The 26,210-nt window shown below is 48.7% G+C and overlaps 1 protein-coding gene across 1 annotated transcript; it reads left to right on the plus strand.

Moving 5' to 3' along the window:
• Positions 1-110: 110 nt before the first annotated feature.
• MOB3C (MOB kinase activator 3C) lies at positions 111-14,695 on the plus strand. Its single transcript, XM_009326567.1, has 3 exons — positions 111-528; positions 10,184-10,386; positions 14,657-14,695. The coding sequence occupies exons 1-3, from the start codon at positions 111-113 to the stop codon at positions 14,684-14,686; spliced, it is 651 nt and encodes a 216-aa protein (XP_009324842.1). The 3' UTR covers positions 14,687-14,695.
• Positions 14,696-26,210: the final 11,515 nt, after the last annotated feature.

The raw sequence follows: 26,210 nt of genomic DNA on the forward strand, positions 1-26,210 counted from the left end.
TGACCAAAATTTCTCTTTCTCCTCCCAGAAACCTTCACCCCTGAAGACCCCAGCCTTGGGTTTCACATTGTGCCGAGCTCCTGCCTTCACCCTGGCTGGCCCTGCTCACGATGGCATTGTGTCTCAAGCAAGTCTTCAACAAAGACAAAACGTTTCGTCCCCGAAAGAAGTTTGAGCCAGGCACCCAGCGCTTCGAGCTGTACAAGAAAGCCCAGGCCTCCCTCAAGTCCGGGCTGGACCTGAAAGCGGTGGTGCAGCTGCCTCCTGGTGAGAGCATCAATGACTGGATCGCCGTGCATGTGGTGGACTTCTTCAACCGCATCAACCTCATCTATGGCACCATGTCAGAGTACTGCACGGAGAAGAGTTGCCCCATCATGTCGGGTGGGCTCAAGTATGAGTACAGGTGGCAGGATGATAGCAAGTACAAGAAGCCGACCAAGCTGTCGGCCCCGCAGTACATGTGTATGCTGATGGACTGGATCGAGATGCTCATTAACAATGAGGACGTCTTCCCCACCAGGATAGGTGAGTGTGCTCTGGTTCTTTGCGGGAAGGCTGGGGTTGTAACCAGTGCAGGTTCCCAGCCATTCGTTGTACCTGAGGGTTGGCATGGCTGAACTTTGCGATCCCAAGGATCGCAGCCTTTCCTGTTACAGGTGTTCCGCAGTGTCCATCGCACACCCCCTTGCTGCAAATTGAGCTTGGGATTCCTTGTCTGGCTCCTAGGGGATGTGGAAAACAATGTTGTTTGTTTCTGTGCTTGAACTTTTTCCACATGTTCTGTGACTGTGAGAAATGAGGGCTGGTAGGCCATCAGCTCCCTTGCCCTTCCTGAAGGAGCTGAGCCGCAGGGCTAGTTAGAGGTGGTCATCACATCCCTACAGCGTGCTCCTCTCTTGACTAACCAACTCCATTTCTTTCTGGTTTTCCAGGTAGGTTCATGCTCCCAAGGTCTAACCCTCGTCCCACCTTGCTGCTCCACTTCTCAGCTCCTTTCCTTCTCTGCTAATTCATCTCAGCCCTGACTATACATCACATCTTGCTATTTAGCTGAGGCATCGCCCAAGCAGAGATGCCTGCTGCAGGATCTGGCCTTTCCATCTGCCAACCCCCAGCATGTACGATTCATCCCTTCAAAAAGTTTGGCCTCATGAGCTTGCAGCAGCTGCCAAAGGGAACACAGCTTGCAAAATAACCCCTCTGCTGCTGACCTGCAGCGCTTGGCAGCTGCTGGGGCTGATATAAGCCCTGCTACTTAGTGCTTTCTTGTAGTTTGGGGAGATGAGTTCATGGGTTGGAGCTGATGCGTTGAGTGGTGGGGCTGCCAGAGCCTCAGGTTGCGCCTTGGAGTGGTTGCTTTTCAGATGAAATGCAAAGCTGCTTGAATGTAAAAGAAGATATAAGGAGCTTTGGGGGGAAGCACCTGGCTTTGCAAGACTTCTTGACCTTCTTTGTTTTCCCAAGAAGCACAGCTGACAGAGCCATATGAAATCAGTGCAGTTTAGGCTCAGGATTTTCATTAATACACTGGGAAACATTGAAGAAAATAGCCTGTGTGGGATTACAGGGCTACATCACTAACTGTTGTAGCCCTGTTTGGCTGTGCTGTAGCATCTAGTTGTGTGCCTTTTTTTGGGAAAGTCTCCGTCCCTCAGAGGCTCAGAGTGGTCACGGCTTTCTGCAAGCAAGAGGGAGGCAGTGCCTGTAGGCTGGTTGTGCCAAACCTTAATTTCAGCCTTCTGGGATGGGGTGACTCCCCAGACCCCTGGTCTGACCTGGCTGCACTGGCTATGCCTGGGGTTAGGGTGGCACAACCTGCCTTCTGGGGCTCTCTTTTTCTCTCCCTCCATCACCTGAAGCCAAGACCTGCCTTCTTCCCCTTGCTAGTGGTCTGAGTAGCGCAGTGTCGGATCCTCATGCTGGAGGACAGGCAGACAGACTGCCTTCAGGGCGTGTGGGGGAGTCAGCCCTTGGGATTCACCAGGCGCGTTGGCTGCACCATGGAGGCATCCCTCTCTCATGGACTCAGTGGACTCCACACATCCCGGTGGAGAGAGGAGGCTGGAAGTGTGTGGCTGGCTGACAGCGTCGGTGCAGGATGCTCCGTGCTGGCAGCCCCAGCTCTGCTGGGGACAACAAAGTCCCTGTTGATTCTGGCTGCAGCTGGGCACAGGCTCGCTGCTGCCAAGGGGTGAAACGGCAGCCACAGGGTACAGGCTGGATCTTCCATTTTCCAAGGTGGCTTGTTCCCAAGGAGAAGCTCTGCGTGCTGTTAAAAGCAGGGGCACAGACATGGATTTACTCCATTTTCCCTCTGGCCAGAAAGGAGAGTGTCCTGGTCCAATTTCATGCCTTTTCAGGTAGGATTTGGGATGTGATGCTGCTTGAAAGCTGCTGTGGGGAGTCAGGGCTACAGGGCATCTTAACACTGCAGAAAGCAGGCAGCCACGGAGGGACGGCGGCATCGCAGCACCCTCCACTCTCCCACGCCTCTCTCATAGGTGCAAAAACCAAGTACAGTCATGTCCCTGCTGGTTTTCACCCTGTCTCTGGCACGTCCCCCTCTGAGGTGTAACAGATCCCAATGTGACGAGGGACGGCTGGTGCCTCTGGTTTCCACTTCTCCTTTCGTTTTGGCCTGGGGGTGGTTCTGGGTGGGATCCAGGCTGGCTGCAGGCGGTCGTGAGACAAACCCATTTTTTTCTCTTCCAAAGCCATTCCCAGTGTCTCTCTTCCAAGCCCCTTTCCTGGGGGGGATGCCCTCATGCCCCTGTATCACTGAGTGACCAGTCCCCTTGCTGGTGTGTCTTGGTGCTTCTGGCCTCACACATGTAAAAGAGAACTTAGCCTGAGATCTCACTTTAAAACGTATGAAAGGTTGTTGTTGTCGGCAGGAGGAGGAGGGAGCCAGTGGCAGTTTGTCATCAGTATATCCCCAATTAACTGCCTTTCACGGGCCTGCCTTGTGCACCGGGTAATTGCTCGGCAGCTCTGGCATTTCAGAAGATAGAGGTGTTTGGCCAAAGGGAAATGTCACATCCGCCCGTTCCTGACGGGCTGCTCCTCATCGGCGTGCCGGATGATGGGGGAGGCTGGGCGGACACACAGCGGGGAGGGACACAGGGCTTGGCGACAGCAGCCAGGGCGAGCAAACAGGATGCTCGGCCTCCCTCCTAAAGAGCCAGCCCCTTGGGAAAAGACCCAGGACAAGGCAAATAAGGCACTGAGAGGACACAAGGGAGATGTGAGCTGTTTTAAGGAGGGGGAGAAGTCTCACAAGGTGATGGAGGGAAAAATAAATTTCAAGCTTTGGGTTTGAGGTGAGGCTCTTTAATATTAGTAGTAGAGGTGGGATTTAGCATGAAGGTTTGTTCCACTCCTGCTCGCACTGGAGAGGTCCACTGGCACAGCCGACCACCATCTCATGAGGCGTTTCATCTCAGCTTTCCCTCCTGGCCCCTCTTTGCCATGTGCAATAAAACTGTCCCAGCACAAAGATTTCCCTGGCTAAGGCCACCTGACCGCAGACAAAAGACTTTTTTTTTTTCTTTTTTTAGAAACAGCAAGTGTTCCCCAAACTTGCTAACGTTGCCTGAGGCTAACCTCAGCATCCCTCTCCATCCAAAAGCTACAAAGCCTGAAGCAGCACATGATTTAGCAGGGCTCACTCACTCATGGCTGTCCTGACAGTTAAGAGGGAGGTATTTCATGGGTCAGAGTGGGGAAATCCTTCACCCTGGGGTGAGAGGCTCAGCTGCAAATGAGCAGAGATGGTTCACTGGCCTGTGGGCTCACAGGGTCCTTTGGCATCTTGGGGGAGACCTTGGCTGGGGTAAATGGGCACAACTCCAGTGACCGGAGCAGAGCTGGGCTGATTTGCACCACTAAAGCATCTGGTCCTTCAGCATGTGTCAGAGCTGTAGAAGTGGGAGGGGAGCAGAGCGACCTGGGTGACAAACACCTTTGGTTTAGCCAAACTGTGTGATGCAGAGCTTGTGCTGGCTCTGCAGCGAGGCCCAAGGGGCAGCCGACATCGGAAACGGCAGCAAGGGAGCCCGACGCCAGCAGGCAGCTCGTGACCTGGCAGAGTTAACCAGCAGGACCGCAGCCCTTGGATGGCATGCTTGCACCAGTAGAAAATCCCCATGGTGGTTTAATGGGGCCGGGGGGGCTGCCAAGCCCTCTGTGTACCACAGCAAGGGTTGGGGGGAGATACTGCATCTTCCCCATCCCCAGGGAAATCCACCTGCAGGGCTTGGTCCCACTTAAAGGCTTTGCTGTATAATCCTTCCTCTGGCGTGGAAACCTGTTTGTCTGCCTGTCAAGATGAGACAAATCCCTGCATGGCGTGAGCTATGCCAACCTGATCGCTATAAATCTACAGCAGCAGCAGCTTTCCCAGATGATCCGTATCAGTTTGCATGTGCTAGCGCTCTGTTTCCACTCTTCCAACCAGTGTAGCTGTCCTGAAAAATACATTTAAATGGAGAATAAGCATTCTTCCCATGCAGGGAGAAGAATAAATGATTCTACAGGTGTATTTTTGCCAGCTGGTAAAACTATATAGATTTCTTCAATGAGTGGCCACATGAACAAATTACCACCTGGAAAATATTGTCTCCTCCCAGTAATCGTTCTGCCCTGTGGTGCCTGGTTTTAGGGAGCTGCTGCTGGGCAGTAGTGTGCTGGGGAGGAGGGTTGAGTGGATGGGGTTTGCAGGGCCTGTGGCAGTCGGCTGTGCCAGCACCCGTCAGCCCAGCACCAGGCTGCAGGTTGCACAAGGCCAGGCGTCCTACATCAGCACCATCGCGGCTGCTGAAACCTCTCCATTATTAAATCAGTGCAGACGCAGGATTTGGACCGGACCCAGCGCCGGAAATACCCTGCGCTCTCTGCCAAATGTGCCTGTGGCTCTAAAGAGCATCAGTCACAGGAGATTTTGGAACAGTTCTTGGAAAGCTTTTCAAAACTCAAGCTCTGCCATTCAACTGTGGTCCCAAAACAATTATAAAAAACAGAGAAAACTTGGTGCGAAATTATCGAATACTTTCTCCCCATAACAACAGGAGAGAAATGTTCAGAATTCAGCTAATTATTGTCATTCTCTCAGCTGGCTATTTTTTACATAATTTGTCTTTTTTTCTGCCTATTTTCTTCCAAAATTAACATCACACCAGCTTGCAGCTGCCATCATGCCATTAGTTTTAAATGGGGCTTTCACGACTTATTTTTAGGAAAAAATGAATCACTGAACACCACGGTGGCCAAAATGGAATTGAGAAATAATAACAACAACAATAATTCATCATGTAGTTCATTGAATTACTGTTTTTGTAGAGGAAAAAAAATACAATTGCCAAGAAGCAAAATAGCTTCCCAGTACTGATTCATCATGAAAAAATTGAATCGGCTGGACCACGAGGGTTAGGGATGGGAGAGATGGCAGGAAAGATCCAAGAGCCATTCGCAGTCCCTTACTGTAAACGCAGGCACTTTGTTACCTCTCATTTTCATTTCCTTTTACACGTGGTCCTACATGGTTTCCTTATGTTTTGAAGCAATCAGCACAGAGTGGGGAAAACAGATTTCTTGAAGCATTAAATCACATCTTGGGGTTTTCAAGCAAAACATCCAAGACAAAATGAAGGTGCTAATTCATTTCAGGGCTGTGAGTCACGCCACTCGCCAGAGCCCTGGCTGCGTTGCAGTGGGCGAAATTGTACCTGCTGTACTTACATCTGTTGCCCTGGCTTGGAGCATGAGTAAGATTCTCCCTTTTCTGCCACTGTGGATGGCTGCTCTGCTCCACTCCTCCTGGGATCGGGCTGTGTTTCTGCCCTGGGACAGGCGATGCTCCCAGCCGCCGGCTGTCTGGTCTGTGTGCAGCGTCTGGGTAGTGCATGCCTTTGATCATGGCTAGAGAAAAAAAGCTGATCTTGTGTATAAATGTTTTTCCCAGCATCTGAGCGAGCTCACATTGCATCCCGTGGTCCCCGCCTCATCGCTCATCACGTAAGAGTCAGAGGGGGGCTAGATTGTGGATTTGTGGCTGCTTCCTCCAAGGTTGCTGGATGGTGAGCACCAGTGATTTAAATGTAAAGGTAATTTCAATGCCTTTAGATCAGCCTAGATGAGTTTTGTGGTGTTTTGCTGTCCCTTAGGGCAGCTGGGACCAGCATCAGTGGGACATGCTGGGATGGCGCTGCTGGGTTGCCGTGTGTGTGTACAGCTGGGGAAGGTGAAGCAAACCCAAGAAATATCACAGTGCCAGGGTGGTTTGTCAAAACTTGGGGCTCCATCCTGACTTTCCCCTGGCCCGCCACACTCCTGCTAATGGGTCATCTCAGCCATGCAGAGTCAGTCCCACCAGCCTCATCCCTTTGTCTCACCAAGCTGCTGCTACTGCTGGTTCATGCCACCATGCACCACCTCAGAGATGGAGAGAGTCCCCCAAGCAAGGGCCACCACTGTCCCGTTCCCAAGTGCTGCTTATTGGTGCACTGGCCACTAATGGGGTCTCTCTGCTGCTGGCTGTAACGCTGATCTGCCTGGCCCAGCCTGGCAGGGAGGTGGGACCCACAGCGGGAGCAGGGTGCTGCCCCACATGCTTGGGGAATGGGCCCCGTTGCTCTCTGCTTGCTGTCATAGTGACCCCTCCTAGCAGCCAGGATGGCTTCAACATGAACGTATGGGGGCCTGGCTGCTCGGTTTAAAGCTAAACATCTGCAAGGGCAGGATAGGTGCATGGCCAGTGCCAAGATCCCTGTCCCAGGGCTTTCCCCTTGCTGGGATGTGCTGGCTGCAATGCGTGCCTGGCTGCCGGGAGGAGGCACAACCTGCTCTCGCTGTGTCCCCTCGTGTGCTCGAGAGGATGTCACATGCGTTATCTGCTGGACAGCCGCAGCGCCAGCAGCCGTGACCCAGGGCAAGCCGTATTTATGCCAGATCTTTCTGCTGCTCTCCCCGGATTGGTCAGATGCAGCCTCTACTGGAGAGCCCTTTGCTTTCAGCTCTTGGCAAGGGGATGGGGAATTTCTCCAGCTCCTCACCAGCGTGGCCAGTGCCTGCTGGGGCTGCTGTGGGTTGCTTTCCAAGTCACTGGAGATCAGCAGCAAGGCATAACTGCTGCTGGTGGAGGCAACCTGCTTATCAGATATCTGCCCTGCTTCCTTCCCATGGGGAAGCACTTTGATCAACTGGCGCAGGCCCCCGTGCCAGATGCAGGGTCCAGTCAAGCATCTGTAGCCTGTATTGAGGGTCCTGGCACAGAAGGTGCAGAGGTGGCTGCAGCACGGGCAGAGGAAGCAGGACCTGATGGCCCAGGGTTGTGCCCTGTGCTGCTGGGACTGCCCGTGCCTCCCTGGGCATGTGTGCGAGTGAGAGGGGTGATGCGGGGAGAAAAAGCCAGAGCTGGACCCCAGTGATCCCTGGACCCAAAGGACCATAGTGGGTGGTGGTGTCATGACATGGTAGGGTGAGGTGTGACATGTAGAAGTCCATTAGTGACAGCCAGCCACCACTACAGCCTGGCCGTGTCTGGAGGGTATGGCCACACACTGACACCTTGTGATGGACACAAAGAAAAGCAGCCCAGCTTCACCTCCCGGGAGCTGATGCTGCTGCTGGATTCATGTGAAAGCACAGTGGTGGGGTAGCCCAGAAAGGTACTTGTAGGTCCTGGCAGCTTGATGATATCTTTCCAGGCATCATTACGTATAGGTTAGTTCAACAGCTCCCATAATTGCTAACGGCTATGAGATTTGGACTAGATGACCTTTAAAGGTCCCTTCCAACCCAAACTATTCTATGATTCTATGATTTATGCTGAATGTCTGTTCCCTGATGCAAGAGCTGCTTTCGGAGAACCCAGGATGTAGCTGGAGGTGCCTCCCCTCTAAGTCTCTCAGCTGCCAGATGTCCATGAAGACTTGCTGGTAACTGATTTATAGGACAAGATGGTTCCTGGCTAACCTCAGGACAAAAGTGGTGGAAAGCCACTTGTCACCATCTGCGAGCTCTGGAGGTGGCTCATCTAAGAACAGCAGTATCTATCTGGACCATAGATGCTATCAGCCCTGGGAGTCTGAGATCCTTTTGATCTGCTGTTCGCTGCCTGACCTTATTTCTTTCTCAGCTCAGGACTGGGTTGAGGTTTGCTGCTTTCCTTCACTATCACTCTTCGCAGTTTGGCGATAAACTCCCGGTGGCTGGTCAGGTCTGATTTCTTCCTCACTGCCTGCTTTGACCAGGGGGAGGCACTAGGCAAGTGGGACGGGTGACAAACTGGAGGTAACAAATGCGTTGCTGTCTGCCTGCTGGCACCTTGCTGAGTTCCTGGCAGCGGCTGCTCGCCTCTGGTCCCAGGGAGACAGGCTGTTCAGAACAGTGTGTATTCCCATGCCGGCGCCCGGCAATGTGCACTCATCAGAAATTACTTACTGTGATGAATTTTTCTTTATTAAAAAAAAATGTCCCTTGACTGGTTCTTCAAAGCTTCTCTGCAGGGGCCACCCTAATGGCATGTCTGAGTCCCCAGCTGGGTGATTAAGGCTTTTATTTGCTCAGCAAATTCTCACTCAGTGCAAAAAGCTCAAATGAAGCCGCTGATAAAGCACCGTGTCCCTCCTGACTGCAGGGAAACCCGGAGATCTCTCTCTGATTCCTGCCCTTATCAGACTGGCAGGCAAGGAGAGCTACACACACTGTGTACAGCACCCACACTGTGGGTGTACACACAGCACCCACACTGTGCACGAAGCGAAGTGAGACTGGGCTGGGCTGAGGGTGACTCTGTTTTAGACCGAATATCATTTTCTGTTCCGAGTGCTGTGATACTGAACCCAGCACCCGCTGAACCCTGGCCATTGAAAACACAGGCTCCACACATGATGTTGGAGGGTCAGATCCTTTGCGTTTGCCACCCACGGAGGAGAGGGGCATGACACTGCTGCTGGGAAACAAAACTGCCAGGAGCCTTTAGGAAAAATAGTTTAATTGCCTAGCGAGGCTGATGAGAAAGATTCAAAGATAAAATTACCATTTTTAATTTTTTTAGCTAAGAGATTTGCTGATGCTTTCCACAGCGCAAAACATGTGAGCTGGCCATGGTTGAGCGAAGATTATTTGGAAAGATTTTTAAGAGGATATGTGCTGCATCAATAAGAAGCTAAGGGAGGAGGCTGGCACAACCGTGGGAAGGGAGGTTTTTATTTTGTTCTTTGCAAATTTGCATTGAATTGCTCAGGGGAGAGGAAGAAGCTTCAGGAAAACAAATTCCAGTTGTTTCATTCTCCTCCTCCCAAAAAATATGTTTGGGGTTTCAAAGTCAAGTTTCCTTTAGAGATTTACCCCAAGCTTGCTGACACTGACTGTATGACACCTCTGAGATTTTCACTGTGATAGCAATGCATTTAGACAAGGATGGAATTGTAGAGCATGAAATTGTGTCCTTGTGTGGGACAAGGCTAAAAGCATAGAGCAATATGTGGTGGGTCCTGTTCTTTAACAACCTGGGAGGACATGTCAGGAGGGAGCATCATACAGGTACAATGAAATTACAACCTAAGCATCATTAAGATGGGCAGTTTTCTTCCTGTTTTAATGAGACATTTGTTTGAAACAAGGATCAGGAAAAAAGGTAGAAACCCCACCTGTTTCTGTTGATGCATCAGAAGTGATGTTTGAGGGTGTGTGAAGGAAGGAAAACAGTATGAACCATGCTTTTGATTCAGAGGACCAGGGAAGGTACCTTGTCTGCTGGGAGGAGGTTTAGTTTTGTTCATGGACTTAGGTAAATACAATTTGACTTACGCTGTGCCTGCACAGGCTTGCAGGGGAACGGCAGGGAGAGAGGGCAGAAGGATCCTCTGCCAGATTGCTCTGGATAGAGCCAGATGTGGAGAGATGTGGCCTCCTCTACTGGATGAGAAATTTTCTCCCCTAGGGCAACTCCCCAAATCCTCAGACCATGCCTGTGTGAAATTGCTAGCTGGGCAATGAGGAAGTATGTGGGGAGAGCTAGATGGCACATTGCCCCGGTGTAGCTGTCACTCTTGACATTAGCCAAGGGAGTCCTTCCTCATCATCCACAACTGCTTGTTAAGCATGACAGTGACATTTAATCACTAGCTGGTTTTTTTGGAAACAATCAAATGGCTTCCAACTTGCTTCTGCTTTGCAGGTGTTCCCTTCCCCAGGCAGTTCCAGCAAGTATGCACTAAGATCCTCACCCGCCTCTTCCGTGTCTTTGTCCATGTCTACATCCACCACTTTGACAGCATCATCAACATGGGTGCTGAGGCTCATGTCAACACCTGCTACAAGCACTTTTACTACTTCATCAGGGAGTTCAGCCTCGTTGACCATCGGGAGCTGGAGCCTTTGGTAAGGATGCCCCAGGGATGGGGAGGTGGAAGGGGTGAGAGTGGCGTGGGCTGAACACAGCACTGGTAGATTCAGGTGGGGCCTGGACTCTGAGCAGTGCAGTCACCCCCTCTGGACTCTTTCAGCCACCCTACCTCAGAAGCACACCCATGTTTTCTGTCCTGTAACCATCAGCCTTAGTGCTCTGAGAGAGAACTTCCCAGCAACACTGAGGGAAACCCTTTACCCTTTGAAAACCCTCCTTAAACTTAGCTTCTGCTGCTATGTCTATGAATCGCTCTTCAGTATCCTCAGGACCACCGTAACATAGTGTCCCTCTGTACTGTCTTAGTAGCTCTAATGCAATTTGCACATCAAAGTGTTTCCAGCCAGTTGTGTCCACATGGCCTTCAGAGGTCAGATTTGAGCCCAATTCTTCTCTCCACAGTCTTGAGTTTTCCTATTAGCAGAATAAGGTCCCTGCTTGAGGTCCTGGTGTGAATTACAATGAGGCTGCAGGAAGGCAAGCCCCAACAGGACATGCAGCTCCAGACAACAGCTATAGAGGCCAAGCTGGGGAGGCCTCGCTGGAGCTCCAAGTTTCTCTGCAGCCTCCCTTGGGAAGCAATTAGCCAGGCAGAGAGTGAGAGTCCTTGAAAACAGCAGGACTGGTGGGAAGCAGAGGCCAGACAGCCCGGGCACATAAACTAGAAAATGCACATAGTTAGTTTTGTAAGAGAAGCAAGTGTGTCACAGGCAAGGTTGAGTGTGGTCTGACCTAGGGAGGACTTGTTGCAATGGGGAGAATTAACAGGGAATCCAGTAGTTAGCACGCTGTGATAAGCGCTGGGCTGCAGAAAAGGCTGTATCCAGCAGCAGAGAGCCAGGGAAGTCCAAGAGGATCTAATCCCAGAGAGACAAAAAGCTGCAAAAAGTCCCAGCATGAGCTGCCTGTTAGGAGTATCTGGGGGTGGGGGGTGGGGGGAATGCCCCTGCCCCTAAGTGCTAAGAGCTTTACTCCTTCTCTGCTTTCATTTGTCTCAGTCAATTTGCTGCCTGTCTGCTCTGATCGTGATTTGGGGGGATGGACAGATGATGATCTAATCAGGGGAGACTTGAATGACAACAGCATCTACATTAATTATTTTGTAGAGTTTGATTGTGACCTATATTATCACAATGGCTCTCAGCTCCAGAAAGTGGCAGCTCAGCAGCAGTCTGTCCTGTTAGTTTTCCTCACTACCACTCCTCATGACAAACTTCTTTAGCATTGATATACAGCCCATAATGGTGTCATCTCCTTTGACTGATGCTTGCTAATGTAAATAATTAGCACCTAATAGCTAAAGCAGAGGCTGATATTGCTAAATAGGCTTTCAATGCCAGTGACTCATAGAACATGAGATGATTTATGGGTCTGGATGAAGCCAAGATGAACAGATTTTCCCGTGTGGTGCAACCAAGGTTAAACTACAAGGAAATGAGACACATTTACCATCTGTGTCTCATTTCTTGGTGTGCCCGTGGCCTGGCATCCAAGCCCCAAGCAGACCCAACCACATGGGAGACCTCCTTCCCTCAGGCAACGACTTGCTGTAGGTGTGTATGAGAGTGTCCTGCAACCAGAGGACGGCTGTGTCCAGGATGCAATGCTGAGTTGAGGAGGGAGGGACAGGTTGCTGCAGCTTATGAACAACTTTCAAAAACTGAAAGTGGTCCTTCTGGCCATGCTGTTACTCCAGAGAGGCTGCAGCTTGACACTGCCATCAGTCCCAAAGTCTGCATGGGTTAGGATTGATCCAGTAGCTTCCAACAGCATTCCTCTCTGCTGCAGGCAGGGAAAGCAATAAAGGGAAGTTTCTTCATGTGCATCCCAGGGGCTTTCCAGTGAGCCCCCGGGAGCCTGGTGTGGCTCCAGTTCATTGTGCTGTGGAGCATGTGGGGAGCCCAGTGTTCATGCTGTTTTGGCTTTGCTTCAGCAGCAGTTGTGAAGATGCACAAATGGTAACATCCAACCTCTGCAGCACTTAACACTTGACCTCAGTCCACTTTCCTGTAGCTAATTACTCTCCCCAGCCCAGGGCAGAGCGCCAGTGACTTGCTTTGCTCATTCTCCTTCTCGTTGGGCTGCACCATAGCTGTTGCCCTGCTTCTATGTGTTTTTAAGTCCTGAAGGATTCATCAGCTGGTTTGACACTTAAGCCAGGACAGACAGTGCTTTGCATCTGCCTTTGTTTTAGGCTAAGACTGCAGGGTTTCGTTTTTGCAAGTTCTCAAGTTCAGGTTCAGCTGCAGGTTCAGTCTCTCTTGACTGTCTCATGAGCCCAGACAACTGTCCTAACCTTGCATTTAGATGGACAGAGTTAGTCCACGTGAATCCCATGACAGAGGAGACTCCTGCCTGCAGAGGTGCCTGTTCCCTGCACATGGCTATGGAAGGCCACCAAGCCTGTGGAGGGAGCACATCTGGAACAGGACAGCAGGTCTGAGTGCTGTATCATGGTTGGAGCTTTCCAGACGTGGGCTTTCTACTGAGGAACCCCAGTTTTCAGATTTAGGAGTAAGAAGAAAGAAAAAAACAGCACCTCCCCAGCCAGAAAATGTCCTGTTAGGCCCAAATAGCTTAGAAAAATTACAGGGACTGTGGGATGAAGGAGTTCTTGGGTTTTAAGCCTGCCTCTGGCTGAATCTCCCTTTGCTGCCTCAGTTTCCCTTTTGTCAAGCTTCTTTGGGACGTGATTTCTTAGCAGCAAATCTTGGGAGCCGAGAATGAGATAGATCCTTTGTACAGGCAGAACTAGCGAAAGGCAGTGATTCACTCTCTTAACAAATCAAGAAATACGGGGGCAGAGAGAAGCCATGCACTTGCTTCCTTGACAAGGGCAGGTCATGGTGCTGGGCAGCAGCACTGGCAGAGGTCCAGCTGGTTACGTACTAAGGCAGAGCTGTGGGGATTTCCAGAGTGTGATGAATGCCTTGGACATTTGGGGCCAGCCTGAGGAGCTCGCAAGTCTCTTGGCAGTCCACTAGCTGCCCCAACCCATCCCGTTCAAGGCTGCTTTTGTGCGTGGTGCTGTGCTAGTGGGGTGGGCTGGATGCTGTTGCAAGAGGATGTTCACAGTCTTCTCACCCCTCCTCTTCTTTCTCCTTCTGAGATGTTTGCAAACACTTCCTGTTTGCAACATGATTTTGTGGCAGAGCATCAGCTTTTCATTTGATGGCAGGGTTCTGCACTCGAGTGATTTTGCATGTTACTCCTACAGAGAAGCCCTCTCTTTGCCACTTTCCCCCGACGGATTTTAAAAACAAAGCGCTCAGCACTGAAGAGCTGAGGTTGCAGCTTCTGTCTCCCTCAGTTATATCATTAAACGGCCTTTTATAGGGTTACTCAAGGGTCATCCTACTTTCCTAGTTCTCCTTTTTTCAGAGTTGCATCCTTCCTTCTCCGCAGACCAGTCCTACTTCAGATCTATTTTGGGAGTACATTTTAATGTGCAAACCTTTCTCTGGGGTGTGTGAGGGGGGTCTGCGTGCACACACAGATTCACAAGCCAGATTCATGAACCTGATGTGACAGAGAGAGTCACAGACTTTCCTCACTGCAGCAATGTACATAATTTGCAAGCTATTAGTTGAGCTCCTTAAGGCAAGGACAAGTACCACCTTTCATCAGCTGAAAGCTGGGCACCTTCCTCATGCAGCTGGCATGATGCCATCCCGGCTAAAGAAAACAGTCTGTTAGCCTAAACAGAGCTCGCTCTCGCAGGAGGTTTCCTGTGGCCCTCTGTTATTAGCACTCATTTGCATTGCAGTGTGACCGTGGGATCCCTTGCCAAAACCACAGGTCCTTTGGGTGAGCTGTTGTCACCTCCCAGAGCAAGAGCCAGCGGCTCCCAGGAGCAGCTCCATGTCCCGTCTCCCTAGGCAGCTGCAAACGGAGGCTCTGAGAGTGGCACCGCCTTGTCTGGCTGCTCCGCGGCTGAGTCAGGAGCAGGACCTGCATCTTTCAACATCTCAGCCAACGCTCTTTCCTTAAACTGCTCACAAAGCTAGGGCATGGCCAAAATAACCGTGTGCCACAGAGACTGAGGAGGATGCCAGGAAGGAGCTGCTGGGGCAGAGCAGTTCCCAGGAGGGCTGGCACGGGAAATAGAGAAATGCTCCCCGAGACTCCCACGGTCACTTCCTTGGGTTGTTTTTGAACACCTACCAAACTGCCTGACATGTCACTCTACTGAAACCTGTCTTTTGCACTTACTATTTCTTTTTTTTCTCTCCCCCTTCAATGCAGAAAGAAATGACAGAACGAATTTGCCACTGAAGCATTTTGGCAGGAGAACTCAGATGGCTCATTCGGAGTCCGATGGGACAAGACACCCTGTGGTGGGAGACCTCTTCCCAAGGACTCGCTCTGGGCATTTCAACTCAATGAATTATGAACACTGCAGAAGAGCCTCTTCAGGCCAAGGCCAAATCCTAAGCTTGCCAAGCATCTCTGGACAGATTTTTTTTTTTAATAGATGCCAGTCTCTGTTGTATGGCTTCTGTCTTAGAAAGCCACTAACTTTCTGGAGAACGAGGCAAGTTTGGTTGACTTTTGCACACTCTGGTTTCTAAGACTCAATCCCATGTCTGATAACATCCCTTCAGCTACCTTTCCTCTTGTTTTGTCCTCAGCTACGCTGATCTCCAAATGTTTTATTAGTGATTCCTGCCCTGTGAGCAGGTGTGACCTTGGCTCCCGAGTAATGCCTGTTACCTTTCCCACATGCAGTGGGTTTGTGATAACATCTGAGATCAGCTCTGCAAAGCTGGTGACATTTGATCCCAACTGCCTTCATGTGGTTAGTTGCTGATGTACCGTTTTTAACCATGAGCTATGAATGTCTCTCCTTCTGCCCTAGTTCATGCTTTACCAAAGGGACCCTTTTTCCCCCCAGGGGATTTTTCACGCTTGGCAGAGGGGACTTCATGATGTTCTAAGATGCATCCAACACTGCTTGGACTAATGGCAAGATGGCCCCATGACAGAGGAGGTGAACTCGGACACTTTTCAGTGTGATCCGCACAGTCTACCTGAGAAAGACTCAGAAAGTGGTGGACAGGAACTGTTGCCAGAAAGCAACATTTTCAACATGTCAGCATTTCCTGACATGTTGTCTTGGCTCAAGATCAGCAGATGCTGGCTGTGGAAATTGTTGTTTTTTCATTATCCAACCCTACAGCATAGTAAATCAGGTGGAGAAGGACTTTAAGAGACATCTAATCTACCCTGTTCTTCCAAAAAGGCAAGATCAGTCCTTCTTAAACTTTTTTGACCTTTTGAAAGCATACTATTGCTACCTGGTCTGTGCCATTGTTCCCCTGAAAGGTATCACATCTCAAAACTTCTTTCCCTTCTGCTTGCAATGCCTGATAACTAGTGTTGTGTTCCCTGTGCCATTTTTCTTTTGACAAAGAGTTGAAGTTGTCTTTTTTTTTTACTGTTTTTGGGGAGTTAAAATCAGGTTGTCTGAGCCACAGCATTGTTTGTGTTTCCTGCCCTTTTTCTGGGAAGGTTTTGTATACCAGACACAGCTGATATTTATAATCTGGGGTTTGCCCATTTTTGGGGTAGGGAGGGGATGTGGCTAGAAAATGTAAATATTTAGGCCAACATTAAAGTGCACAAATGAATTTTTAGTGCTCAAAGCACTTATTTTGTTGCGAAAATCTATTTTTTTTAATCTTGTGTACCAGATGTATATTTTTACATGGAAATAAAACAGAGCAAAATGGACACAAAACCACCCGATACATCATTCCAGTATTTTCTGTGTAAAATAATCAGTAAAAGTCCAAACATTTTTGTTCTGTTACTAATTAAAGAAGCGTTAATAAGCCTGGTGTACTTCATTCTTCCCTGATTCATCTGTACTAAGACAGGCATCATGAAAAAGCACCCAGGATAACATAAAGAGTGGATTTCCCCTGTGATTTGCAGCATGGATGGATCTCAATGCCATGTTGAGACCTCAGCTTGCATCTCAGAAAGCGGCTTGACATAGGCTAATGTTGCTGGTCTGCATCCTCCCTTTGCAGACCTTTCACCAGCATCGCACCCGAAGGCATTTTTGCAGTGGTGGTGAGTTTTTCTCACTACTTTTTCCAAAGGTGTGTGGTTCCTGAGTCCTGGGATCAATCTTGCAGGCTCTTCTTGCAGTTAGGAACCGCAGGCACAAATCACTGTGTGGTGCAGAGGCAGGAGATGACAACAGCTCTACCGGGAACCTTCTGCCTCCTTGAGGAGTGAGGCCTGGTTGGACTCAATGCACGGGACACTCTGGAAGCTGGTAAGGTTGGGACTTATGGAGAAGCTGTCTCAACAGTGGGGTCTAAGGGACGAACTGATAGCAGTCTACAGTTACTTCAAGGTGAGGTACAAAGATGAGAGAGTCAACCTCTTCTCAACAGTGGAAGACAGTGAGACAGTGACCAACAACCACAATTTGTGGCTTGGGACGTTCAAATTAGACAACAGAAAAAAAAGTCCAAGAGGGTGGCGCGGCCAGCGAACAGATAACCAGAGAGGAAGCGTTAACCATCTTTAGTTTAACAAGACTTGGTGTAAATAATGCCTGTGCACAGAAGCCTGCTTATATTTTTGTCCTCCACATTGTCCTGCGGCAATGAGTTCCACCAGGTAATTATGCACTATGCATTACAAAAGGGGAGTGTACTTTGTTTATTTTTAAACACATGCCTGAGGATTTCAGCCCTCCTGCTTTGGGAGTGTTTCACGTTTACCTCCTCTGTACCACAGAGCTCCCACAGATTCCTGCAGAACAGAAAGTGTTGATTGTTTCTGAAAGACCAACCCACAGGCTCATCTCAAGCAGCAATTTAAAAAACACTTTAGAAGGTCATCTTGTTTTGTTTTGGTGGGTTTTTTTCTTTGCTTTTTAACCTAGTTTGCCCAAGGAAACACAGCTCATGATTGTGCTGTGACAACTGCATCTTCAGTAACTCTGGAAGCAGTATAGGAAGGGGAGAGAGGGAGACCTGAGTAAAGGTCTGCACTGTGTTCTGCTGGATGAGCTCAGCCAGCTTACTACACACCAGAGAGTCCACATGGGAGACTTTCACAGCCAAGCAGGATCACAAGCTCCTTGCTGGCTGGATTCCTTGTTAGCCGTTAAATGCTGGGTGTCAAATTCTTCCGGTTAAATTAGTGCACGCCTTATCTCGTAGCATGCAAGTCACCCATATTGCTTGGGGTTTGGGCCCACGTAAAAGAGAAAAATCATGTCTGCAAGCACCCTCCATCCCAGCAGGCAGCAGCATGTACGAGCTGAGCATTTTGCCCCCTTTAGCTTCAAATTCTGCCACTGCAATGCTTGTGCAATGGAGAAGACAAATCTCAGACCACCCCCATGTCCACATTCCCCCTTTGCCCCGGCATCAGCTGCTCTGTCCATGGAGTTGCCTCCCTCAAGGGTATTCCCCACATTAAACCACTTGCTCCAGGGCTTTCATCCCCACTGAGGGTCCCAGCCTTGTGGGTGGGGGGGCAAAGGAAGCTGTTGTCCCTTACCAGGGTATCTGAAGCCTCTTGGCTGAGTTGCTACCACATTTATAGGGCTAGTAATATAGCAGCAGTGGACCTCTGTAGGACCATCCACTGCCAGAAAGGTCTGTCTCTCTCCAAGACACTGAGCCTGAGTGCCTCCCAGCCTGGAGTTTTTAATGCCTGAGCATAGCAGAGATGTTTATGAAGCAGAAGCACTGAGATAAGTATCTAAGTCAAACTTCTCCTTTCAGGAGGCCTATGAGGCTCCAACATCCCCAGAGCTTCAACAAACATCCCTGCACAATTTGAAAGCAGGCAGGAACCCTGGGATGCATTAAATATGCCCGTAGCTCTTGTTAGCCCCAGCTCCCCAAATGACTCATCTGCTCAGCTGGCTGCCAGGTACCTGGGACTCATTTGTCTCTTTGCAAAACCCCTGGGTTCTCCTGATGAAGGGGAGATGTGTTACTGCCAGGATTTTATGTTCCTTCTCTGCAGCCACCATGTCCTTCAGGACCAAACAAAAGGCTGTGGCGCCGGTCATCACATCAGACAGAGGCTGGCACAGGAGAGACACTGTGCTATGCAATGTCTGCAGACATTGGAGAATTTAGGAATAGCCTTGCATGGTGGAAAAAAGGGCTTTGTGGAGCATAATGGCTCCTGTCCCAGTGCCACAGGGATGAAACATGGAGAAGGCTTGGACTTGGCCAGTGAAGCATTCTGCCTTCGGCCGGGCATAGGCAGGGGTCAAGGCTGACCTACCGTGGCAGCAGGCCCACTGGCAGCCCAGTGGGATTGGACCATGGGGTGGTGGTTTGCTGGTCTGAGTGGCGGCTCCTGGGTTTAAGCCTGCCCACGCTAAGGCTGAACAGTCCTGGGTGAATGGTCACAATTACCATGACACGATCTAGTCTAAGATATTTCTCCTCTCTTGATGAAAGCTTATAAAATGTAAGAGAAGACTTGGGAAGAGAGAGAAGGGAGCCAAGGAGAAGCTGTTGTTTCCAAGGGTTAAAAATCTGTCCATGCTGAGAGATGACCATGAATCCACTCGGGATCAGAAAGGGAGGAGGTGGGTTAATGACACTAGATCCATTCCTTGATCGCTTTCTTGGAGGTGGGGGAAGATGCTGATTCTAGCAGAGAATTTCACAACTAGAGGCAATAGTGTTTCTCTTGAGTGTGTGCAGCTTTTACTTTCTGCAGGCTGATGGCTTTGCTAGCGCAGCCCAGTCAGATTCCCTCACGCAGGTCAGGGAAGGACAAATGACTCATAAGTGTCAAGAGAACCTTGAAGCAAGAGTGTGGCATTCAGCTCCCTGCTGAAGAGAGACCCTGAGTCAGAGCTGAAATGCCAGCGGTGCGTGGGGGACTACCGCATGTCTGCACAGATGCAGAACATAGCAACAGCAAGTGAGGTCTCTTACACGAGAGAGTCTCTTTCTGCAAAGGTGGCTGTGGGAGGGGAAAAAAAGCATGGTCTGCCTGCAAATTTCTTGAAGTTTAAGGTCTCAGTGGAACACAATCCATTCAGCTCCAACGAGGCACCTTACTTTGGTGCTTTGAGATACCAGGTGATGGCATCTGCTACTGACATCCATAGGGCAGGACTCAGTACCTGTGTAGTCACTCAATGCTGGCCATATTTTGACTGCCCCAGGGTCTCTGGTCTCTTCCAGTGTCTGAGCTCACCCAACCCTTCCCACATCCAAGCTGGCTCACCGCAGGGGTCAGCCACAGGTTCCTTGGCAGCAACAAGGATAACTGGGATAGATCAGATGATACCCATTGGATCTTAAGTGAGTCCAGCAGCTCCACGACTACTGCTTCTTAAAAGTATCTGGCACTTGTTCTCCCAAATCATATGTTTTGGTGGAAAACTTGAAGGAAGTTTGGGACTTTGCAGGAACCCTGGATTGTAGGGCTTCTCTCGCAGAACAGTTGGGTCCAGGTGCTGGCTGCTGGGGTACAGGGTTGCTTCATACTCAGCAAGTGGTGGTATGCATTTAACATCCTCCTGCCGGGAACAATAATCATGAAGGGGAGGAAGAGGATCCATATTTTCAGGATTCTTCAACTTGTATGACTCTTCAGCCTGTGTTAAAAGGAGAAGCTTCACTGCCATTTGGGTCATCCTCCAGCAGCTATTTCATTATTAACTTTAATGAAGCTGTACTACCTCGGAGTTGCCATACTGGAACAGACCTCTCCTTTGTCATTTAATATTTTATATCCACTGGGCCAGTTACCAATTGCTTTGGGCTATGCCCTAATGACGGAGTGAAGTAAGCATTTTGCCATCCGTTCACGTGGCTGTCAGCTGAGCATATGTAAGAGCTGGCAGTCTCGGGGCAACTTGCTGTAGGCATCCTGGGCTGGAGGCCAGGACCAGCACTGCACTCATGGTCTCCCTCCCTTGAGTCTTACTCATCTTGCAGTTTTCCAGTAGTGCCAGGATCCTCCACACTTGTGTGCACTGTGGGGAATAAGAGTGGAGATGTACACAAGGTCTCAGTCCCAGCCTAAACTAGCAGGGTGGATGTGCTGGTTTTGGTAGCTACTTACAGGTGGAGATAATGTTATGGAAGGCCTTGATTTCTAATGCTGTGGCAAAATGTTCTGCTATTTTGGTGACTGTGTTCATTTCTGAGGACTTGTTTTCTTTCAGTCCTTGGATTGCTTCTGTAACCCATAACTGGCCTTGTTAGGAACTCAGCTAACGTCTTCTCTATGCTGGAAGCAGCAGGCCCAGCATCTTGTCTCAGTCCTTCGTGCTTGACTTTGCAATCTGCTCAATATTACTGTTCTCTGATGCAAAAATAAATACCCAAGTAGAACAGGAATGCAGTGAAATGAAACTGGGATGCTGCATTTGAAAATGTCACAAAAGCAGGAAAATCATCTTCCCACTTCTGTTCCTACCAGTTACAACAATTTCCTCCCAAGACACCCTTTTTGTGCTGTGACTTCCAAATTCATTAAAACTCACAGACATTCTTATATTATACTATTTTGTAACTAGCCCATAGCAATAGGAGAATTAAAAAAGCCCCTTCTCCTGCACAAGCACCTAACAGAAGACTCTGAGAGTCTCCCTCTTTGGTGCTGATCACTCGTACAGCAGCATCTCTCATGTCCGAGGAACCCAGTTGGGTAGGATGAGGATATCAACCCTGGCTTGTCAAATGGACTTTCTCAGAGTTTTGCTCATCCCTGGCCCCAAGACTTTTGTTTTATCCATGTACAAATACTGCCTAAACCTCTAGACAGCGCAGATAGATATAGCATGCGCAGTGTCATGGGATGAAACTGTGGCATCCAGAACTTTGGCCAAAGAGGCCGTTACTCATCTGGGTAATATCCTGAGGAACCCAAGGGCATGAGACAGCTTAGCCCTGTTCATTTTAATAAGAATATATCATCAAAACACCATGTGTAACATCACCGGATCTCACCCTTCTTGTCCCTGTTGCATTGACAATGATGGCATAGGCACCACCTGAATAATCAATACCACGTTGTAACACTTAAGTCAGACCACTTGGACCCAGCCCCATGTGTCTCCAGAGGCTGTCCAGGGGCCTAGCATTTGGGATAGCACGCAGTCTGCTATTTCCCCTTGCTCTTCTAAGCAGGACATCATAGGAAATGGACTGGAAGGATTTGTAATGGGTCCTGTAGAGGCTGGCAGAAAATTTAGGAGCTGCTGAGGATGAAAAGCAATCTGGACTGGTAGAATTCACTTTGGTGCTGCTGAACAGCTGTTTGGGGTGGATGGGGGTGTTCAGGGGTATGCAGTAACAGCCTCTAATGATCAGCTTGTACAGTGGACACAAGCATTTTTCTGCTTTTTTTCCAGCAGGTTTGGTTTGTTGGTCTCCAGCAGACCACACGTTTTCCAGGTCCCATGTTACTCGGGCTTTCCATTAAATAAAGTCAGTTCAGGATCTCCATCCCAGTGGGCAGTGGGGTGGCACTGTGTGAAGGTGTGAGTACTGCTCGTGGGTCTGGCTACAGGAAAAACAGGTTTCAGCCTGGCATTCACATCCATACGCGCACTTTTAATGTCCGTTTTGAGAACTTTTCCTTGTCCCCTGCTGTGAACAGCTTTGCCAGATGGGACACTGAAACATGGTCTCGAGGGGTAGAGGTATCTCACACTACCCATAACGCTACCAATGAATCATAAGGTTTCCTGAAAGAAACAGCACTTTCCTTTTTTTTTTTTTTTTGGGGGGGGGGAGGAGTGGAGAAGGGGCATTCACAACAAAAGAATGACACAGAAGCTTGATCCTGGCAAATGTGATTGCATAAGCCTGTCTCTGGGTTTAATCGCCTAAATGAGAAGTATAATTTTCAGAGAAACGGAGCCTGTACAAATTCCTTGAACAGCAGAGGGAACGGTACGTGCTCTGTGTCCTGAAAATCAGACTAGACTACATTGCAGGTGCTTAAATATAGATTTAGGTGCTTGGCTGGGGCAGATAAGAAGGAATAATTCTAGTCAAGGCTTGAAATCATTTTAGTAGTAAAACATAGGCCAAAGTACTGTGATCCAATTGTAACACTGCTAAATCAAAACTAGCTTTAGTAATTACTTCTTATTTGCCTAACAGCCAGCATAGATGGCTCCTTATCTTCTCCGCTGTGTGCTGCATGGGTAAAAAGCAGACATGTACTTGAAAAGCTATTAAAAAATAAAAGGAAAAGTCATGTGAAGAACTACTTATTTTACTGTGGTTAATAAACCAATTATACTGTTTGAGGAGGTGCTTTCTTCTTCACTTTTCATGGGACTTAGCCCTGCAATATTAGCATAAGCCATTTCCTAGAAATACCATGCCTGTTCTATTAAAAACAACAAAACGAAAATAAAAATACTTTTTTTCTTCTTTTTTTTTTCCTCCTGCTTTATAACAGGCTAGATTGAAACTTAAGATTTACCCTCTAGTTAAGTGCATTGTGCAGCTGGGTTATCTTGCAAGTAACAAAAGGGACAGAAAAACAAGGATTCAAGTATATACGTCTTGCTTTGAGAATGGACACCTGCTTTCACAGGCAGAAGATGCTATGTTGTGTAAGAGCCCTGTAACCCAGCAGAGAAAGGTGTAACAAAAAGCAATGGATGGGAACTAAAAACCATGATGAATTCAATTTGAAAACATGCTACAAAAGTTTGAGATGACCTCTCCTGAACTGAGACAGTCCTAGATGTTGAGAGTCTGAATGTGCTTGCATGGATTTGAGCTACTCTTGCAGACTACCCTTTACTTCTGTTCAAGTGGAGGTATACATGGGAAGATGTTCAGACATAAGTCCTGAATCCTTCATTTCGATGTGTTGTAGAAATAGGTGGGCAGCTAGTGCAGAGTGAAGACTACTAATGCCCTCCCTGAGGGGAGAGGGAAACAGGAGCGTCTTCAACCTGGATGGGCCACCAGAGATTCACGTGGGCAAGAGCTGCCGGGAGTGGCTTCGCTGTGGAGAAATCTTCACCTGGGCTTGCACCTTGTTAGACATCAGAGCACTGCACCAACATGCACACGAGTGCATCCCTAGGAAACCAGGCTTCAATGCTTCTGCTGTTTATAGGCTGTTTACAGGCTCTTCCACGCCAGTTTGGTGGAAAGAACAAAGCATGCTTTCATGCTGGGAGAGGATACCGCAAAGATACCATTGATGTTCAGTAACCCCATCCTGTCCTGGATCCTGCAGGCTTCAGTTGTCTCAGGCACTGCTCTGCTTCTGGGCCGTTTCCTTTGAACCCAGCTGAGGAACTGGCAGCTTTCTCAAACTGTGGTGCACCTTGTTGGCCCTTGGCAGAGAAGGCAGCAAGAGCAGGAAGAGTATGTCTTAACTTGCCTTAGATTTGCTGAGCTTGTGGCTTTGAGAGTTGTGGGTACCAAGCTGCATGTCCAGACTGAAACCATGTAATGCCGGGATGCTCATGGGTTAAAGCTGTAATTCACTAACTAAGCTGAATTTGGTGTTTCTCTTGAGCCATTTTAACACTAGCCAACACTAGCAGAATTGAACAGCTTTGGGTGAAAAATACTGTTATCAACAACAAGTTATTGACTCTGTATGTGGCAGCAGAGTTGAAAGTTTTGGGCCAGTATAACTAAAAGAGGTTGCTCTCCCTCCATGGCAATTTGGAGATGGTTTCTGGTGCTCTGGGGGTGGGAAGGGCTATATGTCTTTGCCGTCCACAGTCTTACAGGCTCTTTTCCATGTGGCAGTTACCATCTCCCAGCTGAAATGTGGTAATACTGTGTGCAAATTCCCAGATCTTCACAAATGAGTTAGAACATCTGTATGGTGACTGTTGTCACCATATGATGTGACTAAAAGTCCTGCTAACTTGATAACTTGCAATTTGCTTTGATTTCTCCAGGCATATTCAGGTTCCGCTTCAAAGTTTCCCATTATGTATCTGATATCTGTAGCCACACAGTGCAGCAAAGCTTGCAGTCTTTAGGCATGAACATCTCCCGCTTCCCAGCAAAGCTAGTATCTTCACTGATGTTTGAAATCCTTATGGAGAAGATACTATACCACAAATGAGGTAGGGACTAGTATCTCAAAGGAGTTCTTGTCGGACTTCATTTCAATCTGCTCTTTTTTTTTTTTTTTTAATACAAACTCTAAAATTACCAAGTTTACATCTTTTCATTTAGTCTACTACAATGAGTGGAGAACTGAAATGTCACCCAAACTAAGAATAATCTTATAAAATGTCAGTCTGAGTTGATATAGAAAAGAGCTATTTCTTGCCAGGGATACTTCTCTGCAAATGAATCTACCTCCCTGCTCAGGTGGGAAATAACTGTCTCTTCCTGAGCCTTTTTAACACCTGAGAAGTAGATCAGAGCTTCTCTTTGTAAAACTAAAAGAAGGGACTCATCTGCAAACACCAAAGCAAGATTTCTGCTATTAATGAGCCTTTTTTCTCTTGGAGCTCTTGTGCAGAGCTGGTGCCTTGTGTCTCTGCTGAGAAGAAAACCTGATTGTTTTTCCAAATATATTTGCAGGCAATATAACCAATCTAAAAAGGGATAAAGCTGGCAAAATTAAAAGCCTCATTCAATACTGATTATTTAAAAAGATTTAAAAAAATATTTGAGTAGCACGTTTGTGTCTGCCCCACTGCTCTTACACTGCTGCCCCTCTTCTGTAGCTGGCCACAAAGAAGGAGACTTACCTTTCACTGCCAGATAAAAAGGGGCAGCAGTTCTGGGGAGGTAAGGAAGTAGCTGCAGGAAATAAGGCTGTTGTTCAAATTATTCAAGACAGTGTGGAAAAAATGAGAAAATGCATCCTGACGTAAAAGGACTGTGATTTATCCCAAAGGGGGTAGGAGCAAGTGAGGCTGGGATACAGAGCCACCGCTGAGGAGAAGCAGCAAGTCAGGTGTACAGCACTGCCTTCTCAGAGTCCTTTGGATATTTTGTCCCACAGCAGGGTTTTCATGCTGTGCCTCCCTAGGTTTATCCCTAGCTCTTGGTTGTTGTTACTTTACTTTTTCTTTCCGTTCTTAGTCTGGCCTGCTTGAAGGTGCATCTGGCTTACTGAATGTCCCCAAACCCCTCTGCTGTAGCCACACTGCTCTGAAGACAAAGGCGAGGGACACTTTCCCCTTGTCACCTGAGCAACTGCCCGGGTACATCAGCACCAGGTTGATCCTGAGGCCCAATGGGAAACCTGTGAAAAATCACCGGCTCATGCAAAAAGCTTGCGGGAGCACAGGAAGCAGAGAAGGCAGGCAAGGAAATGAACTTCCAAAATATCTATTATGCTGCTGGCATTACATAGACAGTACAATATCAAAAGTAAAGCTGAGACAAAAAGAAATTTTCCTGAATAAAGAGGCTTTTAGAAAGTTATCCTTATCACCCCTCCTGTACCCTAACAGTTTTGTGGAGACGATACTTGGTGCAGGCAGATGTGAAAGTCTTACTGGCTTTTTTAACACACTGAACAGCATGTGCTGAATTTTGTTAATTACCACGTTTTTTCCACAAGCGCTTCTTGGCAACCCTGCAGAGGGATGGGGGGCAGCAATACAAGATGGCAGCCACCTGGCTCTCGGCCTCAGGCTACGACAGAGGGTCCCCGCACGGCCCACCTGCCCTGAGGGGCCCTGCCCCCTCCTGCCACGAGTGGGGCCGTGCTCAGGTGCATAGCCCTCTTCCGGGAAGGAGAAGAGTGCAAGCTGCCAGCCTAGCTTGGGGAGCAATGCCCCGGCCCATAACGTAGCCTCCCCTGGCGCCTTAGAGGAGAGCCCTGACAATGG

Source organism: Pygoscelis adeliae, unplaced genomic scaffold (assembly GCF_000699105.1).
Source record: "Pygoscelis adeliae isolate BGI_AS28 unplaced genomic scaffold, ASM69910v1 Scaffold306, whole genome shotgun sequence".
Taxonomy (NCBI): Eukaryota; Metazoa; Chordata; class Aves; order Sphenisciformes; family Spheniscidae; genus Pygoscelis; species Pygoscelis adeliae.

Bases quoted from the DNA above. Each gene is read 5' to 3' on its own strand.
- MOB3C (XM_009326567.1), top strand. From the start codon at position 111: ATGGCATTGTGTCTCAAGCAAGTCTTCAACAAAGACAAAACGTTTCGT. The intron at 529-10,183 runs GTGAGTGTGCTC...TCTGCTTTGCAG, and splicing joins CGTCTTCCCCACCAGGATAG to GTGTTCCCTTCCCCAGGCAG. The intron at 10,387-14,656 runs GTAAGGATGCCC...CCTTCAATGCAG, and splicing joins ATCGGGAGCTGGAGCCTTTG to AAAGAAATGACAGAACGAAT.